At 37.7% G+C, this 16,423-nt stretch overlaps 1 protein-coding gene across 1 annotated transcript; it reads left to right on the top strand.

Annotated features, from left to right (window-relative positions):
* Nucleotides 1–12,966: 12,966 nt before the first annotated feature.
* Nucleotides 12,967–14,094, top strand: LOC308507361 (high mobility group protein B1-like). Its single transcript, XM_081072215.1, has one exon. The coding sequence runs from the start codon at nucleotides 12,995–12,997 to the stop codon at nucleotides 13,640–13,642; it is 648 nt and encodes a 215-aa protein (XP_080928341.1). The 5' UTR covers nucleotides 12,967–12,994; the 3' UTR covers nucleotides 13,643–14,094.
* Nucleotides 14,095–16,423: the final 2,329 nt, after the last annotated feature.

The following is a 16,423-nucleotide window of genomic DNA, read 5'->3' as shown; positions in this document are numbered from 1 at the left end:
TCCAAAAGCCAGCAAGGTGAACGTGGCAATACCTTTTACAATGCAGGCTCATGCATCACACATGCTATCACGGCCACATCCTGTTCATTAGCAGTGAGTGATTAAGTCTGTCCCACATGCAAGGGAAGGGGAATTTGTCTCCACCTTTTATAGGGAGAAGTACCTAACAATTTGTGGACATATTTTAAAACTTTCACAAGGCAATTCCTTGATCCTCATCTTTGCAAGTCAAACAGAATTTGTTCTATCCTCTCCATTTTCTCACAATAAGTATTTTTCAAGCACTACTATGTGTCAGGCATTGCTATAGATGTTATAAATAAAACTCTGAACTAAGCAAATGAGGTGATGGGTGACACAGGCTGGAGGAGACAGCCAGTCAACAAATTCAAGTGCAACTGAGGGAATAGCCAGATGTGAGACACGGGATAGTGGGGACTCCCCATTTAACCTGTCAAAAGGAGGCATTCACCACCAAGTTATGTGGGGGAATAGGGGCTCAGCATGTCCACATCTCCTGATTTTTCAAGAGAAGGTGGAAATATGTACATGCGTGTAAAACTTCCAGAATTTTAATGTTATTAACTAGTTCAAATGGTAACAAAATACTACAAGGAAAAAAGTCAGTGGGCCTAATTCAACCAAAATCATCCACTTTAAAATACTTAATCTTTTAATAAAAAATAAAACCTGATGATTTCAGGATGATGTGAACAAAAGTAAGGAAGAGGTAAGCAAGGTCTAAATGATAAAGTAAATCTTTAGCTAAGGGTTGAAAGATGAGACCTTCATATATAAATATCAAATACACAAAAATATTCAAAGAAAGTTCTGCTATTATCTTAGAGTTGCTACTAAAAGCATGCATATTAATAGACATGTATATTTTTAAATGATGTTAGTAATTTTTTAAGGCATAAAAAGAAATCTCTGAGAAATCAAGTAGAAAAAAATTGTACAATGGAGGAAATTGGGATTGTCTGCATTTAAATGAGTTTACAAACAAGTCCACAATATCCTGGATAACATTTTGCTCTTTCATCTTACTGACAATGAAGCAATTATGGTATTTAAAAAAATAGATAGATGGATAGATAGATAGAAATAGAAATATGGACATACAAACATGCAATAAACTCAGCTTGTTGCTTTCGGTGATTTAAAAATAAGAGCCATCAATCCTCTTAATTAATCAATGCCCTTGTCATTCATTTTATCTCCAAACTGTTTATTCTGTTCTGAGATGCAGTTTACAACTAGAAATAGAAATAGAAATAATGATACAGCATGTCTTGTTTTAATAAACTTTTAAGATCAGTAAGATTTAGTCTACCAGGCTTTCAATCTTAAATCAGAAATCATTGACTGACATTCTGTAAATGAAGCAGAGTGCTTGTGGATATTTAGTTTAAGAAGGTCAGTGACTTCTGCAGATTTAATTACAGGGTTAACATCAGAAAGATATTGGTTAGAACTTGAGTTTTTAGCTTCAGATTCCTGGTTTACATTTTAACCTTTGACATTAGACAAGTTATTACATCTCTCTAATGTTTTTTATTTTTTCATTAGTAAAATGGAAATAATAAGATACACACCTCAACATATAGGAGATATAATAAAATTATGCAAGTAAAGTCCTGTGCATATTTCAGTGTTCAAGAAACGTCAGCTATTGTTATCATTGGGCCACTTGCCTTCCATAGGGCTGCCTCCAGGGAGAGAGGTCACTCCACCTTGTATAGATCTTCCTTACCCTTAAAATCTACGGTGCTCTAAATGTAAATGGACTGAACTCACCAATAAAAAGGCACAGAGTAGCAGATTGGATCAAAAAACTAAATCCAACCATATGCTGTCTCCAACAGACACATCTCAGCTACAAGGACAAGCATAGAATCAAAGTGAAAGGGTGGAAATTGACACTCCAAGCAAATGGTACCCAGAGAAAATCAGGTGTAGCCATAATGATATCAGATCAAACAGACTTCAGGGTGAAAAAGATAACAAGAGACAAAGATGGACATTTCATAATGGTAAAGGGGACTATACAACAAGAAGACATAACAGTCATCAATATTTATGCCCCCAATCAGGGAGCACCAAAATATACCAAGCAACTACTAACAGAACTGAAGGGAGAAATTGACCAAAACACAATTATACTAGAGGACTTAAATACATCATTGACAGCTATGGATATATCATCCAAACAGAAGATAAATAACGAAATAGCAGCCCTAAATGACGCATTAGATGAAATGGACATAATTGACATATATACAGCACTTCATCCTAAAACATCAGACTATACATTTTTTTTCTAGTGTACATGGAACATTCTCAAGGATAGACCATATATTGGGACACAAAATCAGCCTCAGCAAATTTAAGAAGATTGAAATCATACCAAGCATAATCTCTGATCACAAGGCTTTGAAATTGGATATCAACTGCAAAAAGAAAGCAGGAAAAAACACAAATATATGGACATTAAACAACATACTTTTAGAGAACGACTGGGTCAAAGAAGATATTAGAGAAGAGATCAAAAGATACATAGAAACAAATGACAATGAGAATACATCCTACCAACATTTTTGGGATGCAGCGAAAGCAGTTTGAAGAGGGATATTTATATTGTTACAGGCCTATCTCAAGAAACAAGAAAAATCCCAAATAAATAACCTCATGTCACACCTTAAAGAACTAGAAAAAGAAGAACAAGCGAAACCCAAGGTCAGCAGAAGAAAGGAAATAACAAAAATAAGAGCAGAAGTAAATGAAATAGAAAACAAACAATAGAAAAAAATAATGTTTCAAAGAGCTGGTTCTTTGAAAAGATTAACAAGGAACCAAAGATTCTTTGGTTAAGATAACAAAATCGACAAACCCTTGGCTAGACTCACTAAGATAAAAAGAGAGAAGACACTAATTAACAAAATCAAAAATGAAAAAGGGAAGTTATCACTGACACCATAGAAATACAAAGGATCATCTAAGAATATTATGAAGGACTATATGCCACCAAATTCAATAACCTAGAAGAAATGGACAAGTTCTTAGAAATATATAGCATTCCTAGGGTGAACCATGAAAAACTGGAAAATCTAAACAGACCGATCACCAGTAATGAAATTGAATCAGTCATCCAAAACCTTCCCAAAAGCAAAAGTCTGGGACCAGATGGGTTCACTAGTGAATTCTACCAAACCTTCAAAGGGGATCTAATACCAATCCTGCTCAAACTCTTCCAAAAAATTGAAGAAGAGACAGTACTTCCTAACTCATTTTATGAGGCCAACATTACCCTGATACCAAAACCTGGTAAGGACAACACAAAAAAAGAAACTACAGACCAATATCTCTGATGAATACAGATGCTAAAATCCTAAACAAAATTCTAGCAAATCGAATACAACAATGCATTAAAAAGATTATTCATCACGACCAAGTGGGGTTCATCCCCGGGGCACAAGGATGGTTCAACATCCGCAAATCCATCAATGTGATATATCACATAAACAAAATAAAGAACAAAAATCCTATGATTATATCAATTGATGCAGAAACAGCATTTGACAAGATACAACATCCATTTATGATTAAAACACTTAATAAAATAGAAGAAAAATACCTTAACATAATAAAGGCCATATATGACAAGCCCTCAGGTAATCTCATAATTAATGGTGAAAAACTGAAGACCTTTGTTCTACGTTCAGGAACACGACAGGGCTGTCCCCTATCACCTCTGCTTTTCAACATAGTGTTGGAAGTCCTTGCCAGAGCAATCAGGCAAGAAAAAGAAATAAAAGGCATCCAAATTGGGAATGAAGAAGTTAAACTGTCACTCTTTACAGATGACCTGAAGCTATATATAGAAAACCCTAAAGACTCTACCAAAAAGCTGTTAGAAACAACGAATACAATAAAATTGCTGGCTACAAAATCAAAGTACAAAAGTCCATTGCCTTCCTATATACTAACAATGAAATCTCAGAAAAAGAGATAGAGAAAACAATTCCTTTTTCAATTGCAGCAAAAAGAATAAAATACCTAGGAATAAACTTAACTGAGGATGTGAAAGACCTATATGCTGAAAACTATAAGACATTTTTAAAAGAAATTGAAGAAGACACAAAGAAATGGAAAGACATTCCGTGCTCATGGATTGGAAGAATCAACATAGTTAAAATGGCCATATTACCCAAAGCAATATACAGATTTAATGCAATCCCCATCAAAATCCCAATGGCATTTTTTAAAGAAATAGAACAAAAAATCATCAGATTTGTTTGGAACCACAAAAGACCCCAAATAGCCAAAGCAATCTTGAGAAAAAAGAACAATTCTGGAGGTATCACACTCCCTGACTTTAGCTTGTACTACAGAGCTACAATAATCAAAACAGCTTGGTATTGGCAGAAAAACAGACACATAGACCAATGGAATAGAATTGAGAACCCAGAAATAAAACCACATAAATATGGACAGATAATTTTTGACAAAGAAGCTAAAAATATACAATGGAGGAAAGACAGCCTCTTCAATAAATGGTGCTGGGAGAATTGGATAGCCACATGCAAAAGAATGAAACTGGACTGCTATCTGTCACCATGTACCAAAATTAATTCAAAATGGATCAAAGACTTAAGCTTTAGACCTGACACAATAAACTGCATAGAAGAAAACATAGGTACTAATCTTGTGGACCTTGGGTTCAAACAGCATTTTATGAATTTGACTCCAAAGACAAGGGAAGTAAAAACTAAAATAAACGAATGGGACTATATGAAACTTAAAAGATTCTGCACAGCAAAAGAAACCATCGACAAAATGAAGAGGTAACCACCTGAATGGGAGAAGATGTTTGCAAACAGTGCCTCTGATAAGGGTCTAATATCTAAAACATACAAGGAACTCATGAAACTCAACAACAAAAAAACAAACAACCCAATTGAAAAATGGGCAGAGGACCTGAAGAGACATTTCTCTAAAGAGGACATACAAATGGCAAATAGACATACGAAAAAATGCTCAACATCACTAATCATCAGAGAAATGAAAATAAAAACCACAATGAGATATCACCTCACCCCAGTTAGAATGGCTATCATCAACAAGACAAATAGTAACAAGTGTTGGAGAGGCTGTGGCGAAAAAGGAACCCTCATACACTGTTGTTGGGAATGCAGACTGGTGCAGCCCTTATGGAAGGCACTGTGGAGGTTCCTCAAAAAATTACAAATATAATTACCACATGACCCAGCAATCCCTCTCCTGGGTATCTACCCAAAATATCTGAAAACATGTATACATAAAGACACGTGTGCTCCAATGTTCATTGCAACTCTGTTTACGGTGGCCAAGACATAGAAACAACCAAAATGTCCTTCGATAGATGAATGGATAAAGAAGTTGTGGTATATATACACAATGGAATACTATTCGGCGTTAAGGAAAGATAATATAGGAACATTTGTGACAACATGGATGGATCTTGAGAGTATAATGCTAAGCGAAATAAGTCAGACAGAAAAAGCAGAGAACCCTATGATTTCACTGATATGTGGTATATAAACCAAAAACAACAAAAGAACAAGACAAACAAATGAGAAACAAACTCATAGACACAGACAATAGTTTAGTGGTTACCAGAGGGTAAGGGGGTGGCGGGGGAGGTGAGGGTAAGGCAGACCAAATATATGGTGATGGAAGGATAACTGACTCTGGGTGGTGAACACACAATGGGATTTATAGATGATGTAATACAGAATTGTACACCTGAAATCTATGTAATTTCACTAACAATTGTCACCCCAATAAATAAATAAATAAATCCATGGTGCTCCTTGTAGACCTCAATTTTGGCCAATAACTGCTTTCTTCACAGTAGTTTAACATCATCAGGTGGGCATTTGTTAAGTCTCTGAAAAATTGCCTTAATGGTCTTTGTACAGGTTCAAATCGTGGAATTTTGTCTGTCACCTCCTCTCTCAGAAAAGGTAAATCACTTAAACTCTCAGTTTGTTTGTCTGGAGAAAAGAATAAATGTCACTTTCCCAACTGTGATATCAATTAGTAAAAGTAAAGTGTCTTAGAAATGCAAAATATGGTTAATTTTTAAAGGGTAAAATATAAATGTTAAGTGCAATAGAATCTTATCACACTGTGGAGGGAATGTAACTGATTTAGCATGTTTTTTACAGGAAAATGTTAGATGGTGGTGATAAGCTTAGCTTTCAGAGGCCTGGGTTCATTTTGAGCAGAACTAAGAAGAGCCTTGGGAGAGAAGGCAAGTGTTTAAAAACTGGAGGGGAAAAAAGGCACTAGGAATTTTATAGGATTGCTTTCTCCATGAGATCCCTTTAGTAAAAATGAATTTGTTTCCAGATTTCAAAGATTTGCACTACCGAATATCTCTAGCTTTAATATGGGCATAATAACACTTAAATTTCCTCTTTGTCATGAAGGGGCTCTCTGTTGAGTATTAAATTGCTCATTTTACTTATGGAAGTGAGGGTCCCTGAGTCACCAAATCAATATAATGGATTTTACGAGCTCGTTTATATCAGTGAGGTGTTCTAGAATAACGACTTGCTTAAAGAACTATTTAGCTTTTCAAAATGAAGGTACTATCTTACCAATAAAATACACATAGAAATTCCAAAATGGGGGGTAATTGTCATGACCCACGTTGAAATAAATGTTGCTCATGAACAAACTCGTTTGTTTTCAGTTTTTTTACAATGCCCATTTTCATTTATTTGTTTGTTTGTTTATTTGTTTATTTATTTATTTTTAAATCCCCTGTGGGGTAGAAGGGTAACATTGTCCCCACTGACTGGAGGAAACTGGGGCAGTTAGACTTGGTGACTTTTCCTGAGTTTGTGATGAAAGCTAATCAAAGAGCCAAAATTAGAAACGCTAAGTTCCTGCATACTCTCTTTGCTCCACTGAACCTGCTCCATTACAGGCAAAAGCACTTACTTCACTTTACTCTTTCCTGTTTGGTCTCAGAGGAGTTCAGCCCCTCCCTATTCTTTTTTTCTTTTGTCTGACCTTCCAAAGAAGGGAACATTTATCAAAGTCTTCTCTCAAAATCATCTACCTGGCACTAGCCATTTTCAGATTTACCATAAAGAACAGGTTGGTGACACCTCAGCATTTAGTGAATTTTAAATTACTAAAATTTAAAAGTGTGCCCCTGAAAAGGGGCTGACCATGCTCGGAAGGTCTGAGAAATGGGTCCTAAGAGACAAAGATGGAATTAGCTGAGGAAAGGAAAATAAAATCTAAAGGCCTGGGAGAGGAAGTATTAAGGAAAAGGGGGGTGGGGAATAAAGTAACTGGCATTCTATGGTAATTGAGAACAGAGCTGGATATTAAAAGATTTAAATTGCAGGAAAGAGGTTAAAAGAGGAGGAAATTTTCTGTTTCCTGGCTCTGCACAAAAAAGGTGGATGAGTTGATGATGATGATGATGATGATGACGGTGCACATACTTAAGAGAATTTGAATGCAATGCTTCCTGGGGCAAGGGAATGGACTAAAGGAATCTGCTGAGCCTCTTTGAGACACAGGGTTTCAGACAGTGCAAAAATTAAAGGACGAAAGCCTAAGAGGCAGGCAGAGACAGAGGATCTTGGTTTAAAGCAGAGTCTGACTCGGTCCTCCTGGGGGGGTGGGGGGGGCTCAACTCTACATTTCTAACGAATTCCCAGAGGACACTGTTACTGCTGGTCAGTGGACTACATTCTGAAGAGCAAAGCTCTAGAGTTGTGCTGTTAAATAGAAATATAATGAGTCAGATATGTAATTTAAATGTTTTAAATTTTCTAGCAGCTATCTTACAAAAAAGAAACTGGAACTCAATTTTAATAGGTATTATTTAACCCAATATATCTAAAATATTATATTTTACCATGTAATCAGTATAAAAATTATTGATGAGATATTTTACCTTTTTTCCTCCTGTACTAAGTCTTTGAAATCTGGTGTATATTTAACACCTACAGAACATTTCAATTTGGACCAACCACATATGGCTGGTGGCTTCTGTAATGGGTAGTACAGATCTAGACAATCCCAGAAAAAATGTAGCAGTCGCAGTGCTATTGGCAAACTAAAAAGAATTGTGCTTTTAGTCCCGGAACCCAATTGAGTGGAAACTGAGAAAGGCCAGGGGCATAAAGAATTTCCTACTCCCGAACTGGAGTCCTCGAAGTTTAATTATGCACCAGAATCCCCTGAAGACAGGGTTAAAATGCAGATTCCTGGGCTTCACCCCCAAAGATTTTTTAAAAACTTATTATTAAAAAGAATGTGGACATCTGTACCCCAAAAGAGAGAAAGTAGAATATTGGATGTCTTCCCCCTTTTTTAACACCACTGATTTTTTTTAGAGAAATTGGGTTGTCACTCCGTGATTTGGCTGATTGCTTCCCCATGGTGTTATTTCACTTGTTCTTCTATTCCTCATATTTCCTGCAACTGGCATTTATTGCTGGAGATTTGATGAGATTCAGATCCCAGAGATTCTAATTGGAGCAGGAGTTTTCAACCCTGGCTGCACATGGAAACACCTGGGAGCATTAAAATTTAGCTCATCGCCAGAGCTTCTGATTTAGTTAGTATGGAGCCTGGTCTGCACATCAGAATTTTTTAAAGCTTCTGGGTGGTGTTTGTATGTAGCAAAGGTGGAAAACCACTGGATTAGACAGTCTCTGGTTTGAAAAAAGGCAAATTGTCCACAAAAGCCTAAAGACAGGCCTTCTCCACCTCCTTATCGCTCTGCTTAAACAGCCTAGTAAAGGAGCCTCAGAGGCTAAGAAGTAGAATTATCTCGGTGCTGAAAATACTACCCATGTCTGGACTCCACCCCCAGAGAATCTGATATCATTGTTCTCGTGTGAGCCCTGATATTTTTGCTTTTAAAATGTCCCTGCTGGCGATCCAAATGTATAGCAAGGATTAAGATTGCTATAGCAATAGACTGAGGTAGCAAGGATTGGCAGTGCTTGTCAACTTTCCATGAGCATATAAATCATCTGAGGATCTTTTTAAAATGAAGATTCTGATTTTGCAGGTCTGGGTTGAATCCCAGGTTCTTGATTCCTACAGAACCTGCAGGTAACAGTGCTGCTGAGAATACCACCATTTGAGTAGCAAGAGTGTAGACGAACAATGCGTAATATGGAGCTAGAAAGAACTGCCTTTGGATTCTGCTTTTGCAAATTACTTCCTAGCTTGTGTGGCTTTCAGCAAGTCACTTCACTTCTTGAAACTTTTTCCTCACCCACAAAATAGGAATAATAATGCCCACCTTTAGCCCATCAGTACCAAATGCTTAGTAAGTGGGGCCCTATTATTAGTTGCTATGAACAGCATAGGAAACCTAGTTGGATAATGAGTCTTTCTGAGATTTTTTCCCGCTGATGCCAGATCATTTCCAGGGATGTGTGTTTGGCCTTCTCGCCGATCCTTTGTTAAAAACGGACAGATTGGAGCATTTAAATAAGAATTCGGAGGCCAGCATTCGTATTCCTCTGCTCGGTGCGAGACTTTCTGCTTGACAAAGCAGAATTTGAGGTTATCCATGACCTGTCCTCCTCACTTCTAGTTCTCATTACCTCTCAGTTTCCTCCCACTCTGCTTCTCCAGCTACTGCATTAATTGTCTTTAGGTTGTTGTAAATCACAGCACCACATGTTTGTATGACTGTGTTGAAATAAAAACCTTTTTTTCTCAGCATCTGCCTGGCTTGCCCCCTCGTCTGAGTCTCAGCGGGTTCTCCATGCCCTGCCTTTCAGCGCTCAGAACACACGCCAGGAGGAATGCATCTACTCCGAGGTTGAGAAAAGAAACTCTTCTGTTAACATAACTTATGAACTTCAAGTTCAAATCCTCTATTTTTAGCTACATGGAACAATTTGGAAGTCTATAAATCACATAACTGTGTAAGCTAAACCCAAACCACTTCTTTTACACATTTTTTTTAAAAAGCTTATATTTATTCTGTTTTCTGAAATTGACAGACAAAAAACAAAACAAAACAAAAAACCACACAATGTTTGCTGTGGCTTCCTGACTTCACAAATGTGCCTTCCAGGTGCTTTCAGCCTTGTTCTGAGTGTTAACAGTTCACAGTGGAAACTGATTAACACCATGACTAGTTTTCCAGTTCAAGAGCCCTCTTCTATTTGAATTACTTTTAATATTTGTCTGTTTCTTCCCATATGCTCCTCATTCAGGCACCTGACTTCTCAATTTCAAGTACCCCATATGTCTTTTGAGGGATAAAATAAATTTAAAGACTTTGTATTTCCCAGTAGAGATATCCTTATGCTAACTAAAGAGACTGAAAATGTGTTTTCTGTTCAGGTTAGGGGGTAGGGGAAAAATATTATCCTTATCAGTAGTATTTTAAAAGCAAACTATTCACTGATTCAAAAAGTAATTATTGGGTGTTTGCTATGTTAAAAACAGCACGCTGAATGCTGGGGAGTGCACCTACAGAGATGAAAATAACGAAAATAAAAAGTCTCTGTCCTGGGGGCAGCCAGATGGCTCAGTTGGTTAGCGTGCAAGCTCTCGACAACAAGGTTGCTGGTTCAATTCCCGCATGGGATGGTGGGCTGCGTCCCCTGCAATTAAGATTTAAAACAGTGACTGGACTTGGAGCTGAGCTGTGCCCTCCACAACTAGATTGAAGGACAACGACTTGGAGCTGATGGGTCCTGGAAAAACACACTATTCCCCAATATTCCCCAATTTAAAAAAAAAAGTCTGTCTTGAAGGACCTGAAAATCTGAAAATCTAGAAATGTACATCTATGAGCACCTATAATATGATATAATGTAAAAGATGTTTCACAAAGCTTCTCCCGGTCCGCTGAGATTTTCCTTGTACACTTCATTCACAATGCAAATATTATGCACTGTGTTATAATCTGTCTCCTTGGGTGCCATAAGGCCTCTGAGATCAGATAGATACTCTCGGTATCTATCTGGTGTAAGCAGGGTCTGGTACACAAAAGGCCCAGATGGATGGATGAAAGGGAAGAGGAGGAAGAGAGAAAGAGAATGAGAGAGAGACAAAGAGCGCTATCTTGGAAATGAGTAGACCTTAAGGACAGGAAATGGTGCCTACAGAAATTCAGTGCCTATAGTTAAAGGCGAAATTTAAGTCAGGTCTTCAAACCTGGTAAGAACGACATTGGGTAAAAATGAGGCAGAAGACATTCAGACTTGAGAAATGACATGAGGAGGAGAGTGGAGGCAAGAAAGGCAGGGCCAGTCTGAGGAATAATTCCTATTTGCTGTTCCTACAAAGTCCAAGACAGAGACGACTAAGAAATTTTAAGAGAGAAAGACATAGAGAGCCTCTGTAGTGGAAAATGCCAATGACTGAGCTGGAGAAAGTCCTGGTTGCAAACCACGCCTCTTTTGTTCATGAACCCAACATATTTAACTATATTTTGAGCCCTAAATATGTGCATATTCTATTCGAAGTTTGGGGACCCTAGTGAGCAACGCAGACATGTGATCTTCCTGTCTGTGTGAGACTCATACTCCACTGGAGGAGAAGGCAAAGTATAAGTAAACCAAAAGGACCATATACATTCTTTGTGTGATCACTTACTGTGAGGGCGAGTGTGTGCCCTGGTAGAAAGCGACCAGTTGGATAGGGTGATCAGGGAGAGCCTCTCAGAAGCTGAGCTTGGAATGAGGAAAATGGAACAGCTATGCCAAAAATTGAAGGAAATATCTCCAGCAAGGTCTGTGATCTCAACTGGAGATGGTTTTCCCCTCCACGAGTGGGACATTTGACAAAGTCTTAAGACATTTTTGGTGGTCGCATCTGGGGGGCTGAGGGAATGTTATTGGCATCTAGTGGATAAAGGCCTGGGAAACAGCTAAACATCCTACTATGCACAGGACAGCCCCCCTCACCATAAGGGATTATCCCGCCCAAAATGTCAATAATGCCCAGGTTAAGAAACCCTGAGCCAGAGAGATGGGCAACTACAAAGACCCGAAGTGGGAATTAAGTGTTAAGCCTGAGAAACAGACAAAAGGCAGGTGTGGATGGAATATTCTGAGGACTGGGGGAATGGAAAGTAATAAGGGAGATGGAGACATGAGGGTCAAATGATATGGGGCCTGTGGCGGTGGCACTGAGTACACCTAAATTGTGGTATGTTAGAGCAATTAACCTGGACCCCATAGCTGCTACAAGTTATGATTTTAGGTGGATAAAATATTTCCTTTAATAACTTCAAAATAAAGAAGTCATTGTTTTGGGTTGCTTTTCCCAGCTCTCTGCTATTCCAATAACACAGCAAAAAAATGATTTCAGTACAATTTTCTTCTGAGAGCTTGAAGAAAAAACCTCCAAACAATTGGCCCCTTCATTCTGAGGATCAACAAAATTCCTGCAGCAAAGAGGGACCCAGAAAATGGAATCTTGTTTAACCTTGTTTAATCCAATTCTTCAGTCTTCTGTCATACATCTTTATGGCTCTTTTGCCCACCCAAATTGCTAATGTGGAAAAAAAGACACCTTCATTACTGAGAACTCAGACATAATGATGATGATGTAATGATTGATTTGCCGTTGTTGGAAAACTGAGCTATACAAGTTAAAACCTCAGTGAAGAGAAGCAAAATTGAACAGGAAGGTGGCTATTAATGTGGTTTCAGAGAAACATGAAATAGTGTGCCTTTAGAGGTTTTGATGTATACACAAATGTATAGTTTTATAGACACACTCATAAATGCTTAGTTATCGTTTATTCTATCATTTGTGCACAGTGCTAATACTATTCTCTCCTACTATGTGGAAGAAAATGTGTATGGTGTTGGAAGCTAAAAAGAAAAATAAGGTAGAATCCTAAGTTTCAAGAAATTTATTGCTAGAGACAGCGCCGGGGCAAGTGCAAGTCGGACGGGTGCTGGGCGACTCTGTGCTCGCTGAGGAAAAATAATTAAACATGGGCAAAGGAGATCCTAAGAAGCCAAGAGGCAAACTGTCATCATATGCATTCTTTGTGCAAACTTGCCGGGAGGAGCACAAGAAGAAGCACCCAGATGCTTCAGTCAACTTCTCAGAGTTTTCTAAGAAGTGCTCAGAGAGGTGGAAGACCATGTCTGCTAAAGAAAAAGGAAAATTTGAAGACATGGCAAAGGCTGACAAGGCCCGTTATGAAAGAGAAATGAAAACTTATATCCCTCCTAAAGGGGAAACAAAAAAGAAGTTCAAGGATCCCAATGCACCCAAGAGGCCTCCTTCGGCCTTTTTCTTGTTTTGTTCTGAGTATCGCCCAAAAATCAAAGGAGAGCATCCCGGCCTGTCCATTGGTGATGTTGCAAAGAAGCTGGGAGAGATGTGGAATAACACTGCTGCAGATGACAAGCAGCCTTATGAGAAGAAGGCTGCTAAGCTGAAGGAAAAGTACGAAAAGGATATTGCTGCATACCGAGCTAAAGGAAAGCCTGATGCGGCAAAAAAGGGAGTTGTCAAGGCTGAAAAGAACAAGAAAAAGAAGGAAGAGGAGGAGGACGAGGAAGATGAAGAGGATGATGAGGAGGAGGAGGATGAAGAAGATGAAGATGAAGAAGAAGATGATGATGATGAATAAGTTGGTTCTAGCGCAGTTTTTTTTCTTGTCTATAAAGCATTTAACCCCCCTGTACACAACTCACTCCTTTTAAAGAAAAAAATTGAAATGTAAGGCTGTGTAAGATTTGTTTTTAAACTGTACAGTGTCTTTTTTTGTATAGTTAACACACTACCGAATGTGTCTTTAGATAGCCCTGTCCTGGTGGTATTTTCAATAGCCACTAACCTTGCCTGGTACAGCATGGGGGTTGTAAATTGGCATGGAAATTTAAAGCCGGTCCTTGTTGGTGCACAGCACAAATTAGTTATATATGGGGATGGTAGTTTTTTTCATCTTCAGTTGTCTCTGATGCAGCTTATACAAAATAATTGTTGTTCTGTTAACTGAATACCACTCTGTAATTGCAAAAAAAATTGCAGCTGTTTTGTTGACATTCTGAATGCTTCTAAGTAAATACAATTTTTTTTATTAAAAAAAAAAGAAATTTATTGTTTATAGGTAAGATAGCACATAGTCAGCAGAGTATAATATAATCCAGAATTTTTAAATGCCACGTGGAAGCCACAGACATCTATAGTTTCTGCCTGTCTAGCACATATTGTCTTTATTCTAGTAACAGCAACTTTATTTTTCTTCAGGGAACAACGTCTCCCAGATTTTCAGTTTGATCCTCAGGCTACCAGGTCTGGGCACATAACCCAGACCAAGCCGATCAGCATATTCCATTTCTCTGGCCACAGGAGGGCACTGTCCATTATTCCAGAATGGACACATGACCCAAGTTGGTCCAACGAGAGTCAGTCCCATCAAAGATAAGGCCAGGGTTAGAAAAAACACAGCGTAGAGTAAGAGAGACAGGAATTAGAGAAAGACTAACTCTTTTTATTTATTTATAATAATGCCTAAGGAGAGGAGGGTTTGTTTTGTTTTGTTTTGTTTTTAAAGATTTTATTGGGCAACAGTGTGTACTTCCAGGACTTTTTCCAAGTCAAGTTGTTGTCCTTTCAATCTTAGTTGTGGAGGGCACAGCTCAGCTCCAGGTCCAGTTGCCATTGTTAGTTGCAGTGGGCACAGCCCACCATCCCTTGCGGGAGTCGAACCAGCAACCTTGTGGATGAAAGCCTGCGCTCCAAACAACTGATCCATTGGAACTCAGCAGCACCTCAGCTCAAGGTGCCATGTTTAATCTTAGTTGCAGGGGCAAAGCCCACCATCCCTTGCGGTACTCGAGGAGTTGAACCAGCAACCTTGTGGTTGAGAGCCCACTGGCCCATGTGGGAATCCAGCTGGCAGCCTTCGGCATTAGGAGCATGGAGCTCCAACCGCCTGAGCCACTGGGTGGGCCCTGAGAAAGACTAAGTCTTGTTGACATTGTTTAGGCCATTGATTCCTGAAGTCTGTGTTCCCTGAACCACCATTTTTAAAAATTATTTTTTAAAAGTGTGTATAATAAAATGGACTTATTTTTTGTGCATAGCTCTATGAGTTTTAAACATGTATATGAATATGTATACCTACAATCTCAATCATGGTACAAAATAGTAATTTCATCACCCAAAAAAAACTCCCTCGCTCATGCTGCCGCTTTTGAGTCAAGCCCTCTCTATACCCCTAAAACCTGTCAACTACTGATCTGTGCTCTATCCCTATAGTTTTATCCTTTTATCCTTTCCAGAAAGTTACTTAAATGGGACCACACAAATGTAACTTTTTGAGATTGGTTTCTTTCATTCAGGATAATTCCTTTGAAATTCATCCAAATTGTAGCATGTATTAATAGTTCATACCTTTATATTGTAGCAATCCATTGCTTAGATGTACCATAATTTGTTTATCCATTCCCCCATTAAAGAGCATTTGGATTGTTTCCGTTTTTGGTGATTATGAATACACCTGTTATAACATTCACATATAAAGTTTTGTGCAAAGATAAGTTTCATTTCACTTAGGTAAATACCCAAAGTGAAATTGTTGGGTCATATGAGAAGTATGTGCTTAACTTTATAATGTTTTCCATAGTAGCTATACTATTTTATATCCCAACCAGCAATGAAAGAGTTTCATTCGCCAGGCCTCCCACTCAGCACTTGGTATTGTCAGCCTTTTTTTAAAAGCCATTGTAATAGGTATGTAGTGATATCTTATTGTGATTTAATTTGTATTTCCATAATGAATTGCGATGTTGCACAACATTTTATGTATTAATTTGTCATTCATGTATACTCTTTGGTGAAGTATCTGTTCATATTTTTTGCCTATTTTTGCTTGTTTTCTTATCATTGAGTTTTGAGTTCTTTAAATATTCTAGATACAAATCCTTTGTTGGATATGTGATTTGCAAATATTTTATCAGAAATTGTAGTTTGCCTTATTCTCTCAACAGTATCTTTTGCAGAGCAAAAGTTTTTATTTTGATAAAGTCGTATTTATCACTATTCTTCTTTTATGGATTGTGCTTTTGGTGTCTTATTGAAGAACTCTGTCTAACCGAAGATCACAAAGATTTTCCTCTATGCATTATTCTAAATTTTTAAATTGTTTTATGTTTTACATTTATATTTATGATCCATATGGTGTTAATTTTTGGAAAAGATGTGAGGGATAGGCTGAGCATTATTCGTTTTTTTTTTCTGCATGTGGATGTCTAATTGTTCCAATACCACTTGTTGAAAAAAATCTTATCCTTATATTACATTATTAAATACATTAAATTAAAATGATTGAATAAATTAAATTATTAAGATTATATTAAATCTGATCCTTATTATATTATATTAAATCTTATCCTTATTATATTAA

This window comes from Rhinolophus hipposideros, assembly GCF_964194185.1.
Source record: "Rhinolophus hipposideros genome assembly, chromosome: 14".
Classification (NCBI taxonomy): Eukaryota; Metazoa; Chordata; class Mammalia; order Chiroptera; family Rhinolophidae; genus Rhinolophus; species Rhinolophus hipposideros.
This window is presented reverse-complemented; position numbering and strand designations above follow the sequence as displayed.